This window comes from Caloenas nicobarica, chromosome 1, assembly GCF_036013445.1.
Source record: "Caloenas nicobarica isolate bCalNic1 chromosome 1, bCalNic1.hap1, whole genome shotgun sequence".
Lineage (NCBI taxonomy): Eukaryota > Metazoa > Chordata > Aves > Columbiformes > Columbidae > Caloenas > Caloenas nicobarica.
In genome coordinates, this window is record NC_088245.1 from 106,315,824 (window position 1) to 106,343,776 (window position 27,953).

General features: G+C 38.5%; 1 protein-coding gene across 1 annotated transcript; it reads left to right on the forward strand.

Moving 5' to 3' along the window:
• Positions 1–576: 576 nt before the first annotated feature.
• BMX (BMX non-receptor tyrosine kinase) lies at positions 577–27,810 on the forward strand. The gene is made up of 18 exons (XM_065636047.1): positions 577–714; positions 1,717–1,821; positions 4,095–4,176; positions 5,810–5,929; positions 7,711–7,772; positions 12,468–12,646; positions 14,018–14,080; positions 15,073–15,132; positions 15,897–15,951; positions 17,581–17,660; positions 18,614–18,741; positions 19,172–19,246; positions 20,079–20,250; positions 21,167–21,383; positions 23,056–23,120; positions 24,393–24,511; positions 26,483–26,640; positions 27,647–27,810. The coding sequence occupies exons 1-18, from the start codon at positions 577–579 to the stop codon at positions 27,719–27,721; spliced, it is 1,953 nt and encodes a 650-aa protein (XP_065492119.1). The 3' UTR covers positions 27,722–27,810.
• The last annotated feature ends 143 nt before the right edge of the window (positions 27,811–27,953 follow it).

A 27,953-nucleotide genomic window follows, 5' to 3' on the forward strand; every position in this document is an offset into this window, starting at 1 on the left:
TATAATAAGTATATATATGTGGTGCAAGAACATTTTTGCTTTTTGATCTTTTCTATGCGTCACTGTTCCATAAATGTACATTCCTCTCAGTTGAAAGAAAGAAATAGGAAATTTCTAGTTCAGGGAACACACTTGTCAGCACTAGGTATCTTTTGCCAGTCTGTAAATAGAAGGATTACCTTTTTTGATGTCATTGCTACTGTAATGACTTTCGTGTTATGCTACGGATGTAATACATTTGTGCATAAAGCAGATTGTGCTCTTTGCCAGAAAGAGTGCATGGCTTTAACAGGAGAGATACTCAGATGATAAATTAACAGAGATGCCTTGTTTAGAACTACAATGTGTCTGTAGCTATTTTTTTTGTACTATGATTGTTTTTACTGAGCTAGACAACCTCATTTGTTTTAGCAGGATTAAATACATGCTCTGTAACCATACATTACTATAAAATTTTACTAAACATATAGAGGACAATGAGTCTTAATATATTTATTATTACACTTTCTATGGTTGGAGTTGTTATGTTGTTTAATAGTAATAACAGTAACTGTGATGTTCTTTTAGAGAAATATAATGGAGAAGAAAACAATTTTAGAAGAAATCCTTTTAAAGAAGTCACAACAAAAGAAAAAAATATCACCAGTTAATTACAAGAAAAGGTTGTTTGTTCTAACGAAAGCAAATCTTTCTTATTATGAGTATGACAAAGGGGTAAGAAATATTTCTTTTTAAGTAAATAGTTCTAAGACTTTCCAGTGTCACCTTATTCCTCTAGTTTTCTTTTGTGAAACTTGATCAGACATTAAGTTTAGAACAACAAGTGTACTTTGCTTTGAGTAGAATTATAGGGTATCAAATCCTAGTTTCAGTTCAGGAAAAAACTTAGCTGCAGGCTTGAGAGCATCAGAACAACTCTTACAGTTGTGCTTGCCATTGAGCATCTGTTTGTGTCCTACCAAAGAGAACTTAAGCAAGTAATTAACATTGGCGTATGTTTACACATTGTCTTGAATAGGGATGTTTTTCCTTGTTCAGCTTTCCCTCTGAACTGATGTAAATAACCGGCTTCAGAAGTCACTTGTACAAGGCATAATTAGTTCAGAACCTCATCCCTCAATTGCACAAAGCAGATGGTTAAACTATTCTTGTTTCCTGAGGAGTGACTGTGTACCACAAAATGTTGGCTTTTCATTCAGAAGATCTTCCGTCAGGAATGAAAGTATACGTGCCACGCAACTTATTTTATAGTTTTTACTCCTTTTCACACATTTAGATGCCTCCTGTGAGTTACATCACATTACAAAACTGCAGGGAAGCTCAGTGAGAGTAAGATCCATTACCTTAACAAAATCACTAACAACATAGCTAGGCACCGGAGTTGCTCTTAAGGTTTTTTCCTCTTAATTCTTCCTTCTTCTTTCCCTCCCACTCACCCTGTCTTCCCTCTACTCCTGCAGTTGCAGCAGATGCTTTTTCAGATATAGGGCTGTGTCCTGTAATTCCTGTAACTGACTTAAAAAGGAATTTGATCAATATATTAGATGCAGGTAGAGTACCGAAGAGGTTTTTTACTACTTTTCTTTTAAAGTTTAGCAAACCCGAAACTATAGCTTATACAGCTGCAAACACAAAATTGCACAAAATCATCCAACTAGAATACTTTCTGTTGTCTTAACATTAGTTTACAGTCTGCTGTGCTTTTTTGTCTCTTAGAAAAAAGGAAACAAAAAGGGGTCAATTGAAATTGAGAAAATCCGATGTGTTGAGACAGTAAATCTTGAGGAATCAGCACCTCCTGCAAGACAATATCCTTTTCAGGTTAGCCATGAAATCTGTTTCACTTACCTTTCATGTGAAATATCTAGTCATCCTAATGTTACTTAGTGTTCTTGTCCTAAGTGGTGATACCTGATATTGCTGAGTGCTACTGATATTTAGAGCAAAAAGAGAATCAGTCCCTACTACTGAAGTTGTGACTTTGCTGATATATTTTTAATTGACTGGGATAGAATTTGGATCAAGTCTTGTTTGTTTTGTGTTCAAAGGTCTATCAGATATGCAATTAATATGATCTGGAATATATAGATCACTATCCTGTGTGATTATCACTTATTTTAAGGCAGAATTAAGCACTTAAAAATTCTTATTTTAGTTCTCATTGTCTCTTTCCACTTATTTTTTTGGCTTCAATACCAAGTGCAGGATTTGACCCCTGACTGCCTGATTACCATCCAAATGTGCCACAGTCAGGAAATCCAAGGTTACACCTTGTATCGGAAGATGCAGCTGCACTAAGCACTACACATGTTCAAGAATTAGATGTGATGCAAAAAACGTAACTTCAAATTTGCTGCCTTTCGTCTGCTTCAGTTGTCCAGCTCAAGTTCCTCCTAAGGCCTCCATCAGCCTCAGTTCTATGGGCAGCGGGACATGCAGATGTGAGAAGCGGCTACAGATCCGCACCTGGAGCGTCACTGCCAAACAGTGCAGCTGCAAGCAGCAGAATGCTAGAGTGAATAACAGGATTGCCGAATACTGCATTAATTCGTGATCCTGCAATAATTGCCACGCCCAAGGGCAATCTCATGAGGGATACTTAATATTTCACTGCCTAGTTGATCCTAGGTGTCATTCCAGCCTTCCTTTCCCTTCTCTCTCCCCCAGTTTTGTGGCACTGATTGACGCATTTATGTTAAATTAGTGTATTTATGTCAGAAGAGCACAGTTCAGTTAAGTGGGGAAAAGTGTGCAGGGGTGACTCTGTTCTGGGAAACAGTATCCCTAAAAAGGACTTTAGGATGATGATAGCTGAACATAAATTTCCAGTGTGATGCTGTGGCCAAACGAGCTAAAGGCATCCTTGGACATGGAAGCAGGCACATATTGAATAAAAGCACGCAGTATGTTTTGACACTACTGTGATCACCAGGAGAATATTATGTCTAGTTGTGGTGATTACAATTGAGGAAAGATGTTGTAAACTGAAGGGAGGTCAAAGGAGAGACTTGACAATGACTAATAGATTGGATGGATAACATGTTAAAGAGAAGAGCTCACAGGGCTCCACCATTTAACTAAATAAAGAGACAGGAAGCTAATTGATCAGTCATGTATACTTACCAGTGGGAGTACACATTTAATGATGAGGGGGGGTCTTCAGCCTAACAAACAAAACCAATAAAGTGCCATTTGAAATTCAGTGCAGATGACTGAACAGCAATGTACAGGAGGGAAATGAAACCCTGACCTAACACAGACACATACACACAGTCAGCCCAGCACTAAACACGATCCAAAAAGCAAAGCAGATGTTAGTAATTATTAGGTAGGCATCAAGCAAAGTGAGCAGAAGATAGGCTGAAAATAAGCAAAAGAAGCTGACTGTTCATATTGTGTAGCTAAGCTGTAGGACTACTTACTGCAGGATGTTGCAGGTACCAGTTATTTGCTTAAAAAGGCAGCTGAATATATTCCCAGAGGAAAAATACCTCTCAAAGGGTATCACCTTTGGATCAGGATTCTCTGATCACTGTACAGCTGCACTGAGCATATACTCTGCCTCGGTATTCCTGGACATTGTCAGAGATGGGTTCCAGGACTCAGTGAGCATTCGGACTGGCCTTGTGTAACATGAGCCAAAAGCTGGAAGATGAATATGGAAAAACTGAAGTGGAAAGAAAGAGTTTACATGTGGGTTATAAGGTCTTTTGTACACAGAAGAAGGGACTATCCAGAAATATTCGATGCTGTTCTTTGTTTCTACAACTGTGCTTAAGGACACAAATCACTTTGGTTAAGGCAGTATTATATTATTTATATTTATATTTATATTTATATTTATATTCATATCCATATTCACATTCATATCCATATTCATATTTAAAATAATTACTATGAAAAAATGAAGTATTTCTATGAAACGGCAGTGATATAAGTGACCACTGAGAAATGTCAGTAAGTTGTGGGAGTTGGATGTGGGTCCACAAAGCCTATTCTTTTGGTTCCCACCCCATTTTCCTTTTCCCTCCTGCATAGTAAGATACTTTCAGGCACTACACTCTCACCATTGTGGCTTTCCCAACCTCTTCCAGATCGTGTACAAGGGCGGCCTGCTCTATGTCTATGCAGCTGATGAAGAGAGCCGGGAGCGCTGGCTTACAGCTTTGCATAGAGGTAACACTATTCATTTGTGTACCTAAATATTCAAACAATATGAGGAGAGAGAGGAAAATGCTCCTGCCTCATCGTTTTGTACCATTCTTTGTCACCTGTTTTTAGTTTCATTCATACATCAGCACTGCCTGGTTGAAACACAAGGTATTTTCAAGAATGCGATTAAAAATTTTAAAGGCTGAAGGTTTCAGTGAGAAATGAGCCAAAATAAAGCTTTTTTGTTATTATTTTTATGGGCATTTTTAATCTTCATTATAAGTTCAGTCTTTGCCAATGCAAGTTAATAGACAACCATTCCTGATGTGGTTAGTATAGCACTTACCTGCATAAATGCCATTTTGATAATAAACACTGTAGTGCTTTTGCCTTTGTATTTTCCTCTTTTTTTCAAAGAAACAAAATCAGATTCATGCAAAGCATAAGTTATGGGCAGAAAACTGTGTCTCTGCATAACTCCAGTGAAGGCAAAAACCTCATGTCGAACAGGGCAGTCCTCGCACATGCCGGCCATCATAAGAACAAAAACAGGCACTCTGTAGCGGGCTGTGAACAACATCGTCCCCCAATTTTACTCGCAAGCCTGTGTATGAGCTGCCGCTCTGTGACTCCCTTTGCATGCACAGAAGTGAGAGTATGTCAATTAATTTGCCAGCACTATGGAGAATGTGGACCAGCATTTGGCAAACTAACTACATTGAGCCTTCTAGAAACCAAGATTTTCATTAGAATGTTTTAAAACAAAATTTTTGAAGAACCAAGTTGTGTAAGTGATATATTTTGTAATGCAAATGAGACAAATAGTAGCACAAGCATTCTGTTGGCTACACTTGTCACCAAGAGGTGCCCTGATCCTTTTGCTGCTCTGTCTCACATGTTCAGAAATCTTGGATTTACATCTCCACAGCAGGACTAAAAGCCTGTCTTGACATAACCAGTTTTTAAAGTCTCATTCTACATGTTCTACTTTTCTTTTAGATACCTTTTGAAACCAAAACTGCTAGTGATACTAGCACAATACTAGCACAATGATACTGTTGGGGACATTTTCCTAGAGTAAGGCAGTGCTTTGAGTATAAAATAAGTATTTATTTGTTGGTGTTCCCTTATGATGCACTCAAATATGGAATGTGTTTTAACAGATATATGGTAGTTTGGATTTACCATATGGGTTATCGAGTATCTATTCTGATACTGAGTATCAGTGAATATAATTTTCTTACAACAGATAGCTCTAAGAAGATATTCAGCATATTTTGATATATAAACATGGTTTATTTTAATTAGGTGGTTTTTATTGGTAGTGAAACCTTTATAAGATCTCTGATTTTGAATCATAGCTGTTGGATCCTGTTTTGGCTCTCATTGTTTGACTGGATTGTACGGTACCTCCATCTTCACACATAGATCTTTTTTCTAAAAGAAACAGGTAGCTGGAAAATAGGGATTTCAGATTTGGGTTTGTATAGAGGAATATGGTATAGAGATAAAAATGTGACCAGGATGTGTGCCTAGAGCTATGAGTCAGTAAGCATGCTGGAGGCCCGTGGTTTAATGCAGGAGACTCTATTGATCATAATGAACATTCCCATTTTGCAGCCTATCACTTTCTCTTTGGTTTCTTTGTGCTTTCCAGAAATTAAAGATAATTCTGAATTACTAAACAAGTACCATAAAGGATTCTTCATCAACGGGAAGTTTCTCTGTTGCAAGCAGACCTGTAAAGCAGCCCCTGGATGTACAATTTGGGAGAAATGTAATGTGTTCTTTCATTTGTTTGACTAGTCTCATTGATGTTTTTCACAATATTGCCAAATCACATGGATATTTAAGGCAATATAATCAATACAAAAGCTAATCTACTCAAACCTTTTCATGCACGTGCTAAGCTCCTTTTAACATCATAGCTGCTATACATTGTAGCTTATAGTATAACTAGGGGAAATAATACACTAAATTATATCTGCTGTGTTTGATCAAATGCTAGTGACATTTTTACCTACAAAATAAACCACATGGAATTATTTTTCTTTTTAAGATCTCCAGCTAAATTGTAGCTTTATGCTGTAAAATCCTTCTTGTGATGACATCCTATAAGATGAATGGGTCGGAACAATAGAAGTTCAGCACAAGAATGTATATGAATGAGTGTACAACAATAGTTTCATAACTAAATAGAAGTAAAACTCTTATATTAATACATAATTATATTTCTATGTTTTTTTTCTAAAATATGTTATTTAACTTGCAGCATTTTTTTATTTTAACATGGTTTTCTAAAGTATTTTCTTGTGGAACTTAGTTGCCATTATTTAGGTGTTTTAGTTTTTATGTATAAAAACTGATAGAGGAAAATTCATAGAGCAGTACCCTCCTAGGTTTCACTTTTTCAGAAGGGAATTGCCTCATGTCTGTCTACATGCTTAACAGTGAAAGGCCACATGTGGGAGATGGAACAGCAGTTCATGAGTATTTGGGCTTCAGCCTTTTAAAGCTTGATTATTTGGAATTGTAGAGTACTGGTAGATCCTCTGATTTCAATCATAATTGAACCTTGGTCTTAAACATTTATGGTCACAATCAAAAAATAATGAACCCAAAATTAAAAGTTAAATCCAGAAATGTAAGTGTGAGTGGTTAGGAACCTGACTTAGATCTGTGAGACTGCCTGGAACAAGCATTTGCTTTTGAAAACTATTAATAAAATTAATTATATAAGCTTATCTACTATTAGTACAGGTCTCATCATTATGGAACACTAAACAATGTAAAGAGTTGTCAGCTGATTTGTAACAATAACTTGAATAGCTTCATCTAGCTTCAAAATCACTTGTTACGAAAGCAAATAAGGCCATGAGACCCCCAATCAGTTACCAGGACAAGGAAATACCTCATTACCCGTCATGGAGGGCTTAGCCAAGAGTGGAATCAAAATGATAATCATGGCATACTGAATACTTCATTTATGTCTGAGATAATAATACATGCAGGATAAGTGCTGTATCTGCTCTAAATTTGTTCCTAAATAAGTTCCTGAGGTTGCTAACAGAGACGTGCAGAGCACAGGGGGACTGACTATGTAGGGATGACTACAGACAGCTTCAGTCTTGTAACCACTGGGTTATGGAAAGCAGTATTTCTTAATTACTGCTTCATAGACTAAAAGTGTCAATGAAACTATTAAAAAAAAAAAAAGAGAGAGAAAAAATAAAGGACATACATGTTTCCCTCTGTATGCAACCAAATAAGCTAACAGAACTTTGAAAACCACAGAGCTAAATACAACCGCAAATTTCCCCAAATTTGTTTTTTGGCATAGATGTAAACAATGGCTGGTGGGGTTTTTAAAGATACTGACATGAATTAAGAGAAGGTTGGAAAACACAGAACTAAAGCAAGTCAATACCTCAGGGAGGTGAAATGTCAGCTATCATGATGCTGTTGCTGCCACTGTATAGATCTGCAAGTGAGAAAGCCTCAAGAGATAAAGCCTAACTTAAATTCATGGCTTTTTCTTTAAATCCCCCTCTCATCTAGGTGTGACTCTGTGTTGCACAATTAGGACTGTGAAACCATTGCCTCCAGTCCCTCAAATGCTGGTAGGTGAAAACATTTCATTATCTGGCTATAGGGGAAGACCGGCATCCAGGTGGTCAGGAGCGCTGTGGAATGGGATAGAGAATTGCAAACAGCTGCTAACTGGAAGCTGGTGTGGACCTCTAACCTGCAGTGCAGCTTCAGCATCCTTGTGTTCACCAGCATGTCAGAGGGAAGGACTCGTCTTCCTCTTCCATGTGGCAAACTAGGAAAGTCTCAGTTCACTTTAACATGCTGGTGGCAGTACTGGCTACAGCCCTTGTAGGGACGCCTTTTATTTTATACACTTATTTCCAATGGGATCAAAAAATGCCATCAAAATTAGCTCTCTAGTGTGTAGGAGGTCCCCATTCCTAGCAAATCCAAAACCCCACCTCTACCACCCTCCCCAGTGAATATGGTGCTCATAGTACTTGGAGAAAGCATTGTAACTGAAGATGTGAACAAATTTACCTGCTTTGCGTGGGTGAGAAATGATGAATGAACTGCATTTATCTCAAGCAAGTCCCAGGCTGTGCTGCTCTGGGGTTGGGTCAAGAGTACAGATGCCTGTTCAGGAATGTCTGTTTAGCCCAACTTTACGCAGGCAGCCTCTGAGTCGATGAACTGGGAAGTGCACCTGAGCTCTTTATGTGATCTTGCCTATATCTTGACTTTATGTAAAATAAAACCCAAGAGTGTGGTGTCCCACCAGCACCCACTGGGCTTTACTGTTCATCTGAGAAAGCTAGGCTTTCACAGACCCGAAGAGAAAAACAGGACACTAGGATGCCGAAAAGCACTGCTCATGCCCAATTCAGCCTGAGTCCTCTAGTACAGCAGTTGCTTGATGAAGAAGGGCAACAAGTGACCATGTTAAGACTAAAAGAAAGACTGGAATATCTTCTTCTGTGCTTATTTCCTCATCTATCTCCTCCTGTACAATATAAGGGCAACAGTTGTATCCTTGACCTTAGTTTTACTGCCTGGCGTAATTATTGAGGTTTGTAGGTGGGAAGGAGGTAACAATGACAAGAGAATAAAAAAGAACAAAGTGGCTTAAGTTATGATGTTTTTACCTCTTTAAAAAAGGACTCATTCACCCATCGTTACCCAGCTTCCTCCAAATTAAACCAGATTGGCTTTCAAATCATGAGATTTTTAAATCTCTATTTCTTGCTTTGTTTTAATTTGTCTTCTGTATCTTTAGAATACAGCCTGGATCTATTTCCTAGGTTCTCTCTGTTAATCAGAAAGTAACTTAAAGGAAAAAAAAAGAACAAAGCTGGGGTTTTTTTGTATACAGTTGACACTAGCAGCCAGGGCTTTAACAAACACATAGATTACCAAGAGACAGACGATAAAATCACCAGAGCTTTATCATGGAGCTTTAAGGGGGAAAAAAAAAAAAAAAGCCTTGGGAAGAAGCTATGAACAAAGAAGCTTTTGACATTTTTTTCTGATAATGAGATTTGAAAATAATAGCATTTTGAACATGCAGCAGCGTAACTTGTTTTGAATACCGTGGTCTGTTTTGCCTGGCTTCCATCAGGAGATGCTCTGTCTATCTGGAAAAATCATCAGTCATGCAAATCTACTGCTGAACGTGCTGGTTTCTGCTAGGCCTTTATGATTTATTTTTATTATCTGCCTGAGTTCAGAGAAGATATTTTGAAAGGGAAATTTAAAAAGCAGGGAAATGACAGTTTTCAGATGGATTCTTCTAAAACAGGTTCAGTAAATGCAGATACAATAACTCTCACATCTGTTCAAAACAACTTGACTTCATTTTCCCAAGCCATAAGATATAATCAGGTTAAGAAGGCTAATACTGACTTTTCCTGGTGAGGAACAGCCTATATTTAGTCAGAAAGCTATTCCTATAAGCTCTCGGCACATTTTTACTTTGCCTTTTCATGTACTCAGTCTGATCATCAGAAGTACCACCATACCCACAGCCTTCTTCCCAGCTGCCTCTCAGCTCATGACCCTCACCTCTCCTCACCTCTCCTCTTCAAATCTTGCTCTCTTGTTTTCTTCCCAGCGACCAGAGACACTACTTTTGCATGTAGGCAAAACTGAGCAGAGACACTACATTTTGCATGAGACACTACTTTTGCATGCTCACATCCTGCACCTTTGATGCCTCTGTCCCTTCTACCAGTTCAGCGTTACATCTCTAGTCTCCCAGAGAGGAGCTGGTTCCTAAAGAGTGACGCCATCACAAAGGACAGTGGGCACAAAGGTCCCTTCATGGGAACCAGTGGACACTTCCCCAGTACGTTGATAACCGCGGGAAGCAGGGGCTTCCTGCCTATGAAACACTTTCACCTCTGCTGGCGCCTGGCGTCCACTGTCTTTGCAATGGCAAATGGTTCATGTAGGTCAGACCAATAATGCAGTAGATCAGATGACAGAAGTCCACTGAGCGCACACACGTATCTTCTTGTTCTTATGTTTTGGACAAAGTTTATGGAAGCTGAAGTGATCCAGCACATGCTTCCAGCTGTATGCAGCTGGGTGCAGTTTGCAGATGGTAACTGTTCCCCATATGCACATTGCAGCTGAGTCTCAGACTGTCACCTACGGCTCTCTAGATGACAGCAATACAGTCATCAATATGAAAACCACAAAAGTATCACTGCCAGCATAAAGGAAATAATAAGATCCACTCAGTTACTCTTAGGAAATGCTCTGGGGCTTTCAGCCAGTGCTGGAAATGGAAAGCTGTATATATGGACACAAATCAAGAGATTAATCTGTACCAGGTTACAGATGAAGTCCATCCAGAATATTGCAACAGGCAAATACACATCCAGCAGAGACAAATCTGATGTGCTCATCTTTGGCTGGTTCTTTTCCCTGGCAGGCTGTACAAAGAAAATATAATTTCATAATTCTTTCTGCCATTTACTTTGGCCAATGCTTTGCACTTTTGTCTGCTCACACAAAAAGATGAAAGCTCCAACAGAGGATGATACCTTGATTGTTCTGTAAGCAAAACACAGGAAATTAAGAAAGAACAATTTAATGTCCAAAAATTACCAAGGCCAAAACTCAGAGGTGCACATCAGCTCATAAATATGTTTACTGAATATCAGCTTGCTCTAACATCACTAGATGCTTTAAAGAGAAATCCATTTAATCTCTGTACTATAATTTTCTCTATCTTTCTGGAAGTTGCAGGCAACTCTAGGTCTATCATTATTCCACAAAGCAGTCTAAGACTTGAATCCTGCCTAACACAGGCCCTCAAGCTATAAGTTCCTTTCCACCGAAGTCAGACAGACCAAAAGGAATCACCCTTATTGGGTTCAAGTAGTAGTACTTGATGAGTAACAGACCTAATCCTAGTCAAATGAGGACAACCCTGCTGTGAGTGATACCTCTTTAAAGAGTGAGTATTTCCACTGGAACTTAGTGAGATCAGATTGAGACCTTGTGTATTTGCAGGAAGAGATCATGTGTGTCTTCTGGCTCGGTGCACTCAATTAGGCATTCACTTGGCTCTTTGATTTCTCCTTGTTTAAAGTAAAGAAATGTCAATAAAGAGAAAACAAGGAAACACAATCCTATGGTCACTTGGACTTGATTTAGAGGAACCACAGCCTGCTTCAGAACACTTGCATTCTTCCTTGGCATTGCAGTGATTTTCAATAGTAAATAGGTGGCATTTGGAGCCTTTTTTCCTAAGCCTTTCTTATTTTCCCGCATCCTCTGCTGTCAGTGTTTGAAGTGTAGTTTTCTCTGCTCTTAAAGAACTGTGATGTCCGGATTTTCTCAGTTATGACATTTCCCTCATTTCTAAATGCATTTCAGTGCCTTAATTTTAGATGCTATTTTGCCTATGATTTGATTGATGTCACCTAACTTTAATGCCAGGTTTCTCATTCAAGTCATTTGTGTAGACCTCCTCAACAATGTGGTGAGATGGTAGACACTTCTGTAGGATGACACATTTCACATGAAGACAAGGGTCAAAGCTAGGTAAGATGAATCCCATAGTTACATACCTACACGTTTCACTCTGGGCAGGAAAAGTTAGGTGCGAAGGAGTGGGATTCCTTATAACCAACATGCTTAGGAGAGAAACATCAATAAAACACAGTAAGGAAAGGGAATGATTTAGAATTAGCATAGCTTTTTGCTTTCAGTGATTAGTCACAACAATTGACTAATGCTTGTTGTGCCTCATGGTAGCATTACTATTGATCAAAAGCCATTTAAAAAAAAAGTTATTTTATAATACTATGGTGGAGTCTTTTGATAGAACAGGACATCATTGCACTTAATGATAGTAAAGCACGGTTTGGTCATATGGTGTCTGAAGCACATGAAATGCAACAGTTCATTAAGTAGTATGAGCTTCAGATAGGTGGGACGCTTTTGATACAGTCAAGTCTATCATGTGATTCTGGTAACGAGAGCTTCCTATTACAGCAGTGTCAGCCTCCACTCAGAGTTAATTGCTTCTAGTGTCATTAACATGGAAGCTGGCTCCATTATCACCTGTCTCACAAATGTGGACAGCAGTATCTAGGCTGTGCTCCTAAATGGACGAGGAAAAAGCTGTTTGTGCCCATCTTCTTAGCTTTGATTAATTTGTCTAATATCACTATATATGGTGAGGATATGTGTCCATGTACACATCATGTGTTATTTCTTACTGTACCCTGTGCTGCATCTCCTTATCATTTTATTTCCTCTGTTTTCAGAAGCAGAAGTGTAGAATCCTGCCTCAGGTGCTATCACCAGACAAGTCAGTCCTGAACACGGCTGCGGCCCAATGCAGCTATGAACCTAAAGGAAATTCAGCTATCCAGCTTGTCAGAAGCAATAAATACTATGTATTGCAAGAGGGAGATTCTGACTGGTGGAAAGTAAGGGATTTGGAAGGGTAAGTATGCTCCGCAGAATACTTTTGTTCCATGATCGTGGTCTTCCACATATCTCATATTCATAGAAAATAGTGCAAGCAGTCCTGATACCTTTCAGGATCTATGCTACAATTACCTTAGTAGTTTCTAAACATTGCTCTGGAAGCCTCATTGTATTCTGTACAACTCCATTTTCATTACCATCCTTGGCTGGTTTGCAACAGAATGAAATTACTTGATCCATTCATAATTCAATGATTAAGTTTACGACTGCGACGAAACAAAAAAATAAAGCAACCTTAACTTAAGGTAAAGTGTCTGCACTTGATAACTCACAGGATTGGTGTATGATTCTGGAAGAAGAAAACCACACACACAAGCCTGACAACTCAAAGATTAGTAAGCTGAGATTGCTCCTAAATACCTTCACTGGACTGCTTATGGCTATGTAAAAGCAGACGATACAGACAGCTCTGCTTATAGACCCTGAGTAGAGGACTTTGAGATGAATGAAGGAGCAGTAAGAGATCCAGAGAAAGGGGGACATTTACTGTTTTTTCTTTGGGTTGAGAAACTGAGGCTTTTGCTGTATTGATTCTTTAAGGACAAGTCAAATACACATCATAACCAAATCTTCAAATTCTGACTGAAAAAAAAAAATTAAGATCTTGTTTTCTTGAATGTGGTAGGAACAAACATGAGGAGTTACCTGTTTCACCTGTTTTCATGCACTCTCAGTTTTCTTCTCATTCTGCTCTGCTGAAGAAACCCTTCCTTTCTGTGTCCATCCATACTAAAATATAAAATTTATTCCCCCTATTTATTTTTCTGGTGGGTACACCATACAACCCACTGTCTTACAACCACAGATGTCCGTTGGCCCCATAACTTAGGTCCAAAATCCCATGCTGCCAACTGCTTTAAGTGGTAGCTCAGCTGTCCATATGCACTTAGCTTAGCTTCTCAATTGCATCTGGCATTGTGTCAAGGAGAGTGCTGAGCCTACCTATGGATTTTCTGCATTTGACCTTGGATACTTTGCTGGCACCCATTAGTCACAGACATCCTTCACCACAGCAACTGAGATGGCACGTAATGATATTGCTGAGCAGCTGTTCCAGTCTTGCTTATGATGAAACTAATCACGAAGGAAGAAGCCATTTCAATGACTGGCAAAAAGAGTACTTCATTGAAATGTAATTTTCTAAAAGAAATTACTTCTGTATTTTTCTACATGGTAAGTAAAAGCAGAAATGTTTTAACCATGAGCATTTCTTTCAGTGGCATTCTAAAAAGTGACTCTCTGATGAATCCCTTTTTCTATTTTAAGTGACAAAATTTAAGATGCTAAAAATTTTAGACAGCTAAACTTTGAACTGTTTATTTTGCAGGAGTGAAGGTTTTGTACCAAGCACTTCCTTGAGAAAGTTATCTCTGAATGATGAAGAACCAAGGTGAATAAATATGCAGCCATTCACTGCTTAAATGTTTTCCTCACCACTCTAGTAAAGATCAGGTGTATTTTTTGAATATATTTATTTTTAAATAACTTTCTGAGTACTAAGCATAAAGTTTACTGAAAGGTGTAGAATCAGATACAATTTGTCTTCTTGACTCACACATTAATGCAAAAAACATTGGTTGAAAATTCTGGTTTCATTTAAATCAATAGGGTTTTGCCACTGACTTAATGATGCTGGGATTTCAATCTTTGTACTCTTATTTCAGCGTTATATCATCCTTGCTAGCACTCTCGTGCATTTGTATATATGTGAGTAGTCCAGTACAGGATAGAGTCCAAGTCTGTCTAAGTGATACATCAGATCCATCTTTCCCTTTTTATTAAGATGACACAACATTGCAAGCATCTTTATTGCTTAAGTATATGAATCTCACCCAAAATCTCACAGAAACAAAACAGATTGTCTCATAGTAAACAACACTAGACAAGATTCAGAGGTTTCCTTTAAAAATCCCTACTCCTATAGTATCCTGTAAAAGGCAGCATAATTAAGAATATCTGTTATTTCTGCACAAGAGGTTATTTTAGAGGCCACTTTTTCAGCCATATGAACCCTTTTTTTCTGTCACACTAAGAACATTTATTTGGAAAGTCTAGGTTTGTGCAATTTTGGAAATCTTGACATTTTGAAAAGGTAGATGCAATCTCTTCATAAGGTCACTAAAGAGATATGGAGTTCCTTTGCCTGTTACAGCATGCACAGAGAATATTTGGCTTTCTAACATATTGCACAGTGGAGGAGAAAGGCCGTATAAGTGTTTACCAAGTCAGAAAATCCAGACAATTAAATATATCTCAACTTTTTTAAAATATTCACCTTAGACCATAACTACTCAAAAATATATGTAGTATGATTTTTAATCCAAATAAGGTATTTTTCATAAACTTTTTTTCGCAATTTCAGCATGTTGTTTGTCTTTGCAGGGAAAATTCCAGTGTCAGTGAACAGATATTGGCAGAAAAGCAGAGTATTGCTAAGCATGAGTGAGTATATAGAATATATCTTTGCAAGAACCAAAAGATTCTTTGGGCAGAGATTGTCTTTCACTTTTACATGTCCACTATACCTAAAGCAATGGTATGCCACATATGGCTGTCATAACAATGACAATAATTATAGATATTGTCATCAGCAACATCACTTCTCACAGGCTTGCAAAGGCATGAATGTATTTGTCTTCAGACAAGAAAAAAGAGTCATTTAGATAAAAGTCTTGTAAACTAAAGGGATGCTTCATAAAAGGTAACTTCTATTAAAAAGGTTTCATTGGAGCTTCCTGAGCTGATCTGGCATAAAATAGCATATTTGGCTTTTTTCCTCCATTTGGGATCTCTCAGTTTCCTTAAATATTATGACAACCAGAAGGTTCAAGGTTAGAGGAGAATTATGCACCTTCCAGCTTTCAGGGATGCAGCTGTGTCACGGTCTGCAGGAGACAGAGCAAACTACTTCTGGTAAAGCTCATGGCAGAACTTTAGGGCAGCGGGATCCTCCTCTAAGGAGTTACTGTAAAAAGTCAGAGTCATGGAGTGTGACCAGATATTTCAGAGTGCAAGAGATGGGAACTAGTGGTTTCCGTTTTATCTCATGGCCTAAATTCACATACGTAGGACAAGTCACAAGTCTACTTTACAGCTTTTAAAAGTAGTTTTGAAAATATTTACAATGTCTGGTATTTTTCATGTGTCGGCTGTGCCTTATTCAGAAATCAGCCTGTGAATAATAAGCCAAATATTTCTCTTTGCAGTTGGTACGCTGGTGATATCTCCCGTACCCAGTCTGAGCAACTGCTCCATCAGAAGGTCCTACATATCTTTTATTGCTTGTATATGAGCAACCATGGAAATGTTTCTGTGTCTGTTGTCTTTGCTATACTGTGTAGCTAGAGGATGCTGATGCTCTTCAAGTAGCTGTAGTATTACATAGTTCTAGAAACTCTTGTGCTGACTTGGTATGGATAAACAGATCTCCAAGCATGCCTGGCTGTGTTAGTAGTTCTTCTACATAAATGAACAAATGACGCACCTCTAAAATAGGCTTGGAACAAAGCCACACTGAGTGCATTTCACCTCAAAACCTTGCTTTTTGGTTTTACCTCTAGGCCTGTGTTGTTTACTCCAGTGTGGCTTTCTGTAGGTCAGTCTAGAGGAATCCTCTGTGACAGCTGTATGATATACAAATGTGGAGTAAAATAAGTTCACCCAGACGGCCCTGAGGAAACTCAGTGCTATGTCCACTGAGTGTTGGCTGGATGCAGCTGACTAGGAGCAAGGATGGATAGCATCATAGGACTAGTCAGGGGTCTTTACAGCAGATGACTGGAGAAAGACTTGTCCACGTACCTTCCTGGAGAAGACTCAGCCTCAGCCACACTTTGTGCTTGAGCGTGCTGTGTGAACAAGTTTTCCTCTTGTGGCTTGCTGCTTTCTCACGGTCTGACTGGTACTTAGCCACCAAAAATTTTGATATAACCCAACCCTTTGGGAGCCTTGACTCAGTGTCCTTTCCCTTGGACCTGCACCCTAGGTTCAGCAATAAAATTCAAATGTGGCAAATCACCGGAGAAAGGCAGTTCTGTCCCAGTCCCAAAAGGTGCTGGAAACTCCTGATTTCAGTTAACTTTAAGGGGACATGGAGTTTCTTTCGAGCATCCCAGCACTGAACCTTGGCCTGTATGCGAGATTCCAGATGTCTTCTTTCCTCCCTGCAACAGCCATTCCTAGCACATTAGAGGTGTAGTTGTTAAGTGAACTCTGAAAACCAGAATTTCCAGCCCAGTATGGTAAACCATTAACAGAAGTAAAAATGGATAGTGAAAGTTAGAACTGGAGTACCACATGAAGACTAAAAACAGTCCAAATATAATAGAGTGCAGTGAAAATCTTTCTTCTTATTCGGTAATTCAGAATTACTTTGGCAATAGAAAATTCATCAGTCTTATGCACTATGTAAAGGAACTGAGTGTGGTGGATAGAGCTCTTATTCAGATGGGATGTATGTGGCAGTGTTTGGGTTTTATAACACGTACCACCTGTGGAGAGGACATGAGGGAGGAGATGGGGCTAACAACTCTCCATGTCTCTGGTTATAAATCTGTATCTGTGCACCAAAACTGGTTTCATGTCTGGGCTGGGGTACAGCTACCTAGTTTTAAATGTCCACAGTGGGATACCACAATCAGTTACCTTGACTGTCGCCGTTGAGACGGACAAACGACACTTGACCCTCTTTTTAGTGGAGAGAAATAAATATTTCTAAGACATAATTCATCTTTTCCTAATGTAGTCCTTAAAGAAGGTCAGATGAGTCACATCTCCTTCTCTGCTTTGTGGACATTACAGTGTAAAAGCCTAAAATTCACTGAAATGAATCCCAACCGCATTGTTCCCTGTAACTTTATTTATTTATTTATTCATCTATTTATTTATTAGAGGAAAGAAGGTGCTTTTATGGTTCGGAAATCCAGCCAAGCAGGAATGTACGTTGTGTCTGTGTTTAGCAAGGTTCCTGAGTGAGTATCCAAAGAACGTGTACCATTTCTGTGAGCATGCTATGGGTATGCTGCTTGGTATGACTTGTCTACACTGTGTTAAAGGTGGACCTTGGGCACATTCAGGTCATATTAGTTATTTGGCTATTATAGACATAATATTGTCTATATTGTGTCTAATAGATGTCTAATATAAATAGTCTAATATAAATATAAATATTTATAAATTGTATTTATATATATAAATTATGTATTATATTATAAATTATAAATAGTCTAATATAAATATTAAAAAATTAATGTCTAATAGATGTCTAATATAAAATAGACAGTGGCTCCTTGAACAGGGGAGTGGAGGTCAAGAATTGCCTCACCTAAACATAGGCAGGTGACAGGCACATAATCTAGGGGAAGAGGGATGTCTCAAGACTGAGAGAGAAGGAAAGGAAAGGAAAGGAAAGGAAAGGAAAGGAAAGGAAAGGAAAGGAAAGGAAAGGAAAGGAAAGGAAAGGAAAGGAAAGGAAAGGAAAGGAAAGGAAAGGAAAGGAAAGGAAAGGAAAGGAAAGGAAAGGAAAGGAAAGGAAAGGAAAGGAAAGGAAAGGGGCATGGGAATGGGAAGAAGGGAAAGGGAAGGTGTTCAAAATTAGATGTAGAACAATTGCAAGGGCAGTACAGGAAAGTCTTTTGCTCTAAATGTAACTATTGGGAGACAAGCACTAACCACCAGACTACATTAGAGTATGCAGCAGAAGTTTCCAGTGTTGTAGGAGCCTGTACTACAGAGCCAGCAGGTGATAAGGAGGGAAAAGCAGACTGGGGCAAATGTAACACTCTTCCTGGTGACATCTACTACATAGTTTATTATTTGGCCAGATGGAGTGTTGCAGTTCATTCAGCAACTAATCTATTAACACATGGGCTGAAAGGCACTTTGCAAGGCTTTGACATGTACAGCACTTTGTGATGTTTTTCAGAAGTAAAAAAGGAACAGTCAGACATCACCTTGTGCACAAAACCCCTGACAACAAGTATTACCTCACTGAAAATCACTGTTTTGAATCAATTCCCAAGCTTATACACTACCATCAGCATAACTCAGCCGGTAATCCTATATCCTCTTTCTACTTGATTGCCTTTGGCTTAGGCTTCTGGACTTCTCAGCATTATGGTGGATCTCTTCCAGTACTGAATATTCTAAATATTGAAACATCTTTTGGGACTGTTTGGGTGGAACTAAAGTGATCTAACATATTCACAATCAATACAATTGCTTGCTTTTGCTATGCAGTGCTTTTTGGTATTGTACTACCTCTTCTTGCAATACCTCTACTAGACTAGCCCATAAGCACAGAAAATTTTCGGTCTTGTGAAATGATGCAGCAGCTGTTGAATACTGAGTATCTGTTATTACCTGGGTGGTTGCAATATGGCAGGGAGAGGGATGTATTAGTTTCCCTGTGTTTTCTTTTATCTCAGAAAACATGAGTCTTCTCATATAATATATTGTGAACTTTAACAGGTTTTCTTTGTAGGCATGGTGACAAGGCTCCGGCATGCATCGTTGGCGCAAGTAGATAAAGTCCCAGCCACAGCTTCATTAGGAAATGGTATGAAGATAACTTTCCTTTTCGAAGCTGGTGTCAGCCTTGGACACCAAGAAAAGAATAACCAGAAAATCATAACTGCTTTCAGACTTGTAGGAGGTTACAGAATCTTTGTTTGGTGTCCATTTCCACCTGTCCATGCAAGAGGCAATGTGAAAATTTGGAAAGGATGGTCTTTCAGTCAGTAGCCCATTCTGCAGCTTCCTCTTTTCCTGTGTAGCGTTAAGACTTTATGGTTCTATGAAATGGGGTATCCTTTCCTATAAGAGCATCTCCACTACATCCAGGGCAATGTCAATGTGAAGGCATTTTATAACAAACTTTATGTTGTGCCCTTTTTAAGGTATTTTATGTCAGGTCTTATATCAACTGTGCAAGACCTGGCATGCTTCCTTCCCCAGCACAGCTGAGTAATGGCTATTCTTTCCCTTTTCTACATTACCTGGCACTGTAATACTTGATCTCCAGTCTCCTACACGAAAATATATCACCATTTGATGCATAAATCTTTCTCAAATCTATTTATATGGCTTAAAACTAAGCAGTAGCAAACAGCACTTGTAGAAAGTGTAGTGTCCTTTCATAACTCAAAAACGAAGGTGAGAGATAGGTGTGTCGCTTCAGTGCTACATGGTCCTGCAGCCCTCTAGAGCAGGGGTGTCAAACTCATTTTCACGGGGGGCCGTATCAGCCTCACGGTTGCCTTCAAAGGGCCAAATGGAATTTTAGGACTGTATAAATGTCACCAGGAGAAAACGACAGCATTGCATGTGGGGGATATCATGCTTGCATTTGTCCGTTTTTTTTACTAAATGAATTCTTTTTGTCCCACTAGGAATTTGGGAGCTTAAACGAGAAGAAATTGTCCTGTTGAGAGAGCTGGGGAGTGGTCAGTTTGGAGTGGTGCATCTGGGAAAGTGGAAGGGACAATATGATGTGGCCATAAAGATGGTTAAAGAGGGAGCAATGTTAGAAGATGAATTCATAGAAGAAGCTCAGACCATGATGTAAGTTATGGCATTGCTTAATTATTTGGAAATAATGATCTCTCTAAACATTAATCAGTAACATATAACACACACAGAAAAGATAATTTCCTCTTAAAAATAAAATGAAGTACCACCGAGTACATTAGGCACAAGCTAAATAAGTAGCCACACAGGATATTTGACATTTTACCAAAAGAACTTAAAAAAGACTGACACGGTCATCTACAAAGTTTTCAGTTAACATCTCTTCCACGACTTCAGAGGTTCCACATATGTCACTTAAGACTCTGCTTCATAAGCATTTATACAGTGTAGAAAGCTTTTCCTGCCTTCCTGCAGGCAGGAATGAGAGACAAAAGAATAACTGGGAAATGTCAGAAATATGAATGTGAAACTTGAAGTTTTAGTCTGTGACTCCAAAGAGGTAAAGGTGTTAGAATTTCCAGTGAAGTTCCATGAGATGATAATTGAAGCATACAAATTCAGGGATATTTTTAAGATCTTGTATGCTGAAGGAATGTACCACATTCCTGTCAGTTAACTATCTGATGTGATCAGGATTCTCAATGTGGTAATTTTGCAACATGGATTTATTAGAAAAACTGAAGGTCTAAGGTCCACCCCACCAACTCATATCTATTTTCTCCTACTGACAAGGTTGCACTTTTACTCTGCTAAATCCTATTTCAGATTTTGACTATAAAGCTGTCATTTCATCAATACTGCATCTTCTTTTGATTGTCATCAATACTGAGTTTCAAAGTAACTAGCAGAAGGACACTCAGTTCTTCTTGAAAAGGAATATTTGAAGCCTGAGACGGGACTGTTTCCAGCCTCAATAATTTATTTCAGTATGTTGTATTAATATTTGAAGAACAGAAATGAACAAGAATCTCCATTTATTCTTTGATTATTTTATTTTTATTTACTTCAGGAAACTTAATCATCCCAAACTCGTTAGACTGTACGGTGTATGCTCAAAATCATATCCCATCTACCTAGTGATGGAATACATGCCCAATGGCTGTTTGCTTAGCTACTTAAGGAGTCATGGGAAAGAACTGCAACCGCTTTGGCTTCTGGAAATATGTTATGACGTTTGTGATGCTATGACATTTCTGGAGAGCTGTGAGTTCATACACAGAGATTTGGTAAGCTACCCTACAGGACAAGGGGAATGGGGATGGTAAGGGGATGACGTGACACTGGGCAGCCCTGTCCCTCAGGGCCAGCCACAGCTGCACTGGCTCTGCCAGCACACACCCCAAAAAGTGTTGTGGTTCCCTGAACAGGGACACCCAGCTGGGTCAATACAAGGCAGCTGTGGATGAGCAGCACTAAAGCCACCTGTAAACATCACTGCCCACAAGTTCAGGGCTGAGCTGACAGGTCTACACAGTGCATAATAGGCTGCCTACATTTTTGGGCTCGAGCCTCGAAGATCTATGCGCCATGTGGCCGCACAGACGTCCAAATGTAAAATCAGTCCACTGAAGTAAAGGGTTCTGTCCAGTGATGCTGTAGTCCTCCAGGAGAAAGTGGTGCAACCTTAAAGATTTGGGTCACTTAGATTGGTTTTTTATGAGTTAGGGATTTTTCTAATTGAGAACTATTCATTTTATAAAACAAGTATGAACACTGCTGGGATAAACTGGAATTTACTCTGGTGCATTGCGAGCAGCAGGACTTGGAAGTCTGCAGCTGCCTAGCTCTTTTAAATAAATTTTTCTGCCAGTTTGCAAGCGAGTATTTCAAGTTGCTTTTGATGAAGGGACCAGGCCTTTCAAGGACTTGGACCAAAAGTTTATACAAAACTTAGCTTTCAAGAATGCCGGCTTTGAGGAAAGCAGCTGTTATTTTACTAGTCTATTGAAAGTGAACCTAGCCAAATTCATGGTGCATTGTTCTTCAGAGTCAGTGGCAGTATTTTGCCTTCTAACTCTTGTCGGAAGATTTGTGACAATTCGTGTTACAGACTTGCTTAATTTTCCAATAGGGATGCAGTCTCCTCAGGTAGCATTTTAAATGTCTTGTTAATGCTTTCAAAGAATTGTCTTTATGTGTAAACAAAATTGTTAAATCCATACCTCATCAGTTTTCACACCCTGATTCAGAAATCAGGAATATTGAGCAATTTAAATACCAGAATGCAAGTCAGAAATATAAAGTCAGTTTCCTGAAAACCGGCTGTGCACCACGGGGAAACAGAAATAAAACTTGAGCTTGATTTCAAGTTGAAAACTGTAGATGCAAACCGTATCACAGAAATTAATAAGCACACCGGCAGACAATACAGCCTTAGATAACTGTTCTCAAGGGATCATTTGCAGAACTAGGTTTATATTGAACTTTTCATAAATCAAACTGTTTAAATCATCTTTCACTGCTCCACTCTGTTTATAGCACATTATAAATAATCCAATCAATGTTTTTCATTTTTTGATGCCTTGGTAAATTCTAAGACTACTGAAAAGGACCCTGGAGTAGGTTACTATTTGAAAGATGGGGTTTACTTTCTGGCTTTGTTGCTGTTCTAAGTAAATGTGGGTGTCTCACCTCTGTTGCCTCATCCCTCAGTGGTTTTATTTGTAAAGCTGGGATAATGGTAAAGAATGTTTTTCAATCAATAGCTAAAAAATAAAATAAGAGGGCTACTTACTATTCTCTTACAGTTCCAAACTTAATTGCTTTGATCAAAGAATGTCATTATTCATTGAAATACTAGAGAGAATAAATTATTATTAGCAAATTACCAAGACATGACATTATTTGCTCTTCTTTGTATTTTTTATGCTCATCTCTTTTCTCATTTCTGTATTAAAGGCTGCTAGGAACTGTTTGGTTGACAGCAATCTGACTGTGAAAGTATCTGACTTTGGGATGACCAGGTAAGTAAAAGAACTGGGAGCCTTGCGAAGCTATAACATTAGTGTGTATGTCATTTACTGGTATTGATTAGATAGCAAGTGGCTGTTAGGAGAGTTAAGTCACAGGATGTGATACAGTGCTTTGTGTCTCCTTTTCCTTTCTATTAATGACCATAAGCTGTTATGGGGTTAGAATAAAGTTGTTCTGCTGTCTCAAAAATTTAAAGCTTAAAGGCCAATTGCAGCTAAGGGATTTCACTAGCCATGTTTGTTAAAGACTTCTCAGAGTTTACCTTGTGTACAAGATTTTCATCTAATTTGGAGGCCAAACATCTTAATCCGCAGCCTCTATGGATGATCAGTCTAGAGAACATCTCCTCTGAGAAGAGGCTGAGGGAGGAGGCTGCTTAGTCTCATGAGGAGGAAGCTAAAAGGGGATCTAAAAGCTTCCTATAGCTACTTATAGTTATAATACAAAGCTGATAGAGCCAAATAAATCTTATCAGTGTTGGGTGATAAAACAGCAGACATCACCTCCTTGATGTAGCTCGGGAAGTTCAAGCTGAACACTAAAATACGTTGTTTCCCCAGAAGGGAATAATGAAACATGCCAGTCAGAGAGACTATGAGATTGCAATCTTCGGAGGCTTTTAAGATTTGACTACACAGAGCCATGACTTATCTGACCTTATTACGGCCTTTCAGTACTCAAAAGGAGCCTCTAAGAAAGAGTGGGACAGACTTTTGAGCAGGGCCTCTTATGACAGGAGAAGGGGTAATGGTTTTAAACCAAAAGAAGGGACATTCAGGTTAGATATTAGGAAGATATTTTTTACAATAAGGGTGGTAAACACTGTCCCAGGTTGCCCAGAGAGGTGGTGGATGCCCCATCCCTGGAGACATTCCAGGCCAGGCTGGACGGGGCTCTGAGCAACCTGATCTAGTTGCAGATGTCCCTGCTCATTGCAGGGGGTTGGACTAGATGAGCTTTGAAGGTCCCTTCCAACCCAAACTATTCTATGGTTCTGTGATGATGGGAGCAAAACTATTTGAGAAGGAGGCTGGGCTAGGTGGCCTTACAACAGGCATTTCTATGATCCTGCATTATTTCTCTAATAAGTTGTTAGCAATGATCTGTTCTATACATTGTAGCTAATGCCCTATCAGGTATCCTTTGGATGTTTTGGATTCTGCCCAGGCTTTACTTAGGAGCCTTGTGATGTACAAGGACGAAGCAGTAAATAGTATTTCACTGTGACTCAGTCACAACCGAGTTTGGTTTTTGCCTTGTAGGTATGTTCTGGATGATCTGTATGTAAGCTCACTAGGAACCAAGTTTCCAGTGAAGTGGTCAGCACCAGAAGTTTTTCATTACACCAAATTTAGCAGCAAGTCGGATGTATGGGCCTTTGGTATGTATGGAATTTGACATATAAATACGTAAGCATTTGTGCCATTACATTTGGATTTCCTCAGCTTATTAAGCAGAAACGCTGGACATTTACACACTGAAGTAACATAAAAAGCAGTTACAGCTTATGTCCTTTTTTAATGTTTTTACGCATCCAAGTCTATCCTCTTTGGATTTTTTTTAGCCCTAAAGTTTTTCTTTTAAGCACATAGAAACTCTGCCTACTCCCCATTTGCTATGTATGTGTTTAATATTGTAAACAGTTGGCAGTGGAGATCAAACCATATCTTGGCATATCTAGATGATAAATCAGTGCTGCCCAAGAGCTTTTCTGTTAGTCGCAGAGGTCAGAGTGGACTCTGTACGTAAGCCATCTGTGCAAGATAATCTGTGGGAGCTGGGACTCTGTTTCTCTGCAAAAATAATATGTATTTGCAGATCACTTTCTACCCAGGAATGTCAAATATTTGAAATTCTACTTCAGTGGTTTTCAAGCTATGAATTACAAATCCCTGGAGTCTGTTCAGTGTTTCTAAAAGTCTGCAAAATGTGTCAAAGGAAAGGGAAGTCTTTTGTGAATGGGCTTAAATTTCACTTACATGGGTTTGCTCCTCCAGTAGGAAAATTTTGGAAGCTGTCAGGTTGATGAAAAATTGGCAATCCCATGTTCTTGACATTGAACAATGATGAATAAAGCAGATGAAAGTGTTACCAAATGCTGAGCTGCTTCTTATCTTTAACCTCATCTAGTCTAACCATATTAATGACTCCTGCAGAGAAACAGCTCACTCATGCCCTTTACAAGTTATTTATAATACATGTGATTAAATCAGAAGTTGGATTTTTCTGGTGATACCTTTTCTTTTTGCTCTTATTGATGAAATCCTGGCTCCAGGCTTTATCATCATTAACTTCAATATTGGCATTAACTCCAGTGAGAAACATTATTTTTCCTCAGAATGTCTTCTCTTATTTTAACACGATCCATTGATGTAGTGGAAGCAAGGAGAGAGTGGGATTCATTAGTTCTTGTTTGGTTGTTTTAAACTAATGAATGCTTAAAGGACGAAGGAACTGAACTGATTTATTCATATCCCAAAAGCAGGTGTCAGAAAACAAATAATCTTGTTTTTTAAATATTCTCATCAGGGAAACCTGGGATTCAGGTACCATTTCACTCTGATCCCACTGCAACACTGCAATGCTCCAGCTTTCAATCTGGAAGGAAGATAAAGGCTTAATAAATTTCTTTAAAAAAAAAAATCTTTACTGCCAGTATTATATGCCATCGTGAAATAAATATTTCACTTTTTTTTTAATTATTTTACAGTTGGCACGATTATCACATATGTTCCGTTACATCAAAAATTGATCCTTGCAAAGCTTTCATTATTAATTAATGATTATGATATTATCCAGTCCTTCTGTTGCTTCTGTGTAATCCAGTTCTTATAGGCATGTGCAGCTGACACTATAAAGCATTCAGAAATCTTTCTGATACCAAAGGAGTGTCTCACTCACTTCACAAAACTGGTACAAATTTTCTTATGATTTATTCTATAAAAACATATATACCTATAGCTGTCATTTTGTTTTTCCTTCTCTCTTTCTCTCCCTCTCTGTTTAAAACACACAAACACACACACACCTATATAAGGGGATGCTTGTATGTATTTTGTAAAAACCACAATCCATGGATTGCTATGTCTTGGGTTTTGTCCCTTATTGTCCACATTAAATATGTTTTATAACTAACTGTATAATGTAACTTCACCTTCTACTAGAAGTTGTTTTACATTTGAGTACAGAATCACACCTGTCAGTCATCTCCACACTTTTCTTTGGACAATATTCTCTGTAAAGACTCGGATCGGTTACATGTTTCATGTGTGTTTCGTTCCACGAAGAAGAGGTTTTCTTGTATTTCTTTACTTTCACTTCTTGTCTTCCACTGCCATGAATATTTTTGCAGGTATATTAATGTGGGAAGTGTTCACTTTGGGAAAGCAGCCCTACGAGCTTTATGATAACCTGCAGGTGATTGAGAAAGTTTCTCAAGGATACAGACTTTATAGACCGCAACTGGTTTCAGACATCATCTACCAGATAATGTACAACTGCTGGCATGAGGTACCTATATCTGCACATGCAAACTGGAAAAAATAAAACAATAGGAGTCACAAGGAGCCACTGTTCATAGCTGAATTGATGTTCACAGTGGAAAATATCCCTTATAAAAGACATTGCTTGTGTGTAGTAGATTCGATATAACAGTCTAGTTCAAGGTGCTGTTAGTACAGGAAACAGGGCATGAAGGAAGGTTGGGTCTCTTCCTCTCAGAACCATGTATTTAAGTAAGTAACAGTAAAATACCTTTCAATGTCAACATAATGTACAAGGTTTCTTCTCACCTAATTTTAATGGTTTAAAATTTGGGTGCTGAGCTAAGATAATTATCTAAATTCATTTCACAGTTACAGGACCATTACTGGTACCTCTGCATGGTCATTTGTTCTTTTTATCTTGGTCACTTTGGAATAGCAAATAACTGTTTTCATATACAGGGATCTTAAAATAAATAATTTAGATGAGACATCTACCTCTTTACATATCTAATGTTGGTTGAAATAACTCCACCTTTAGAATGGGAAGGATGTGTTACCCCATCTATGAGTCGCTGAGGAGTTTTAAGTCAAACACTCATCATGCTCATTTTATTTTGAGACATCTGTGTCTGCTGTGCCAAGAATTATGCTGATTTATTGTTCTTCTTCATCTAAATTTTAGTCAGCTGTCTGTGGACCATGATTTGTTTCTCACTAGCGACAAAGAACTGTTCGGTGCATTACTGGTGATACCATGAAATGACAGTGATATTGGGGAATTTTTTAGATATAATTGTCATAAAAAATGAGAAATATAACTTATATTTGAGGACATGTTGGTGCAAAGAGAAAAGATAAAGCTATCAGAACATAAGAAAGATACAAAAAGTAACTTGAATTTTCTTTACCTCATAAGCATCACTGTCTCTACGAATTACTGTGTGCTAAAATCAAGAAAAACTAATGCAAATTACAGTTCTTGAATGATTTCAAAATTAAATAACCATACCCATCATCTTTGCTTCATTTAGCTACCAGAAAAGCGCCCTGCCTTTTATCAGCTCTTATCGTTTTTTGAGGCACTAAGAGAAGACAACAGAGCTTGAAAAAGAAGATACATAGACAGCTGACTGTGCACACTGGTTCCATATCACCTGTCTTCTGCATAAGAGCTAAATCTGAAATCTGCCTGACATTAGCCACCCTTATTATTCTGAGCATTAGTATTCTTCTCATTTAATCGGGGAGTTGACCAAGAAGCATGTGGAGAAAGCTTTTGTGACATTCTGGTGGTGACAGCATTTGGAAGGATATTGGGGAAGAATATAATTCATTTTG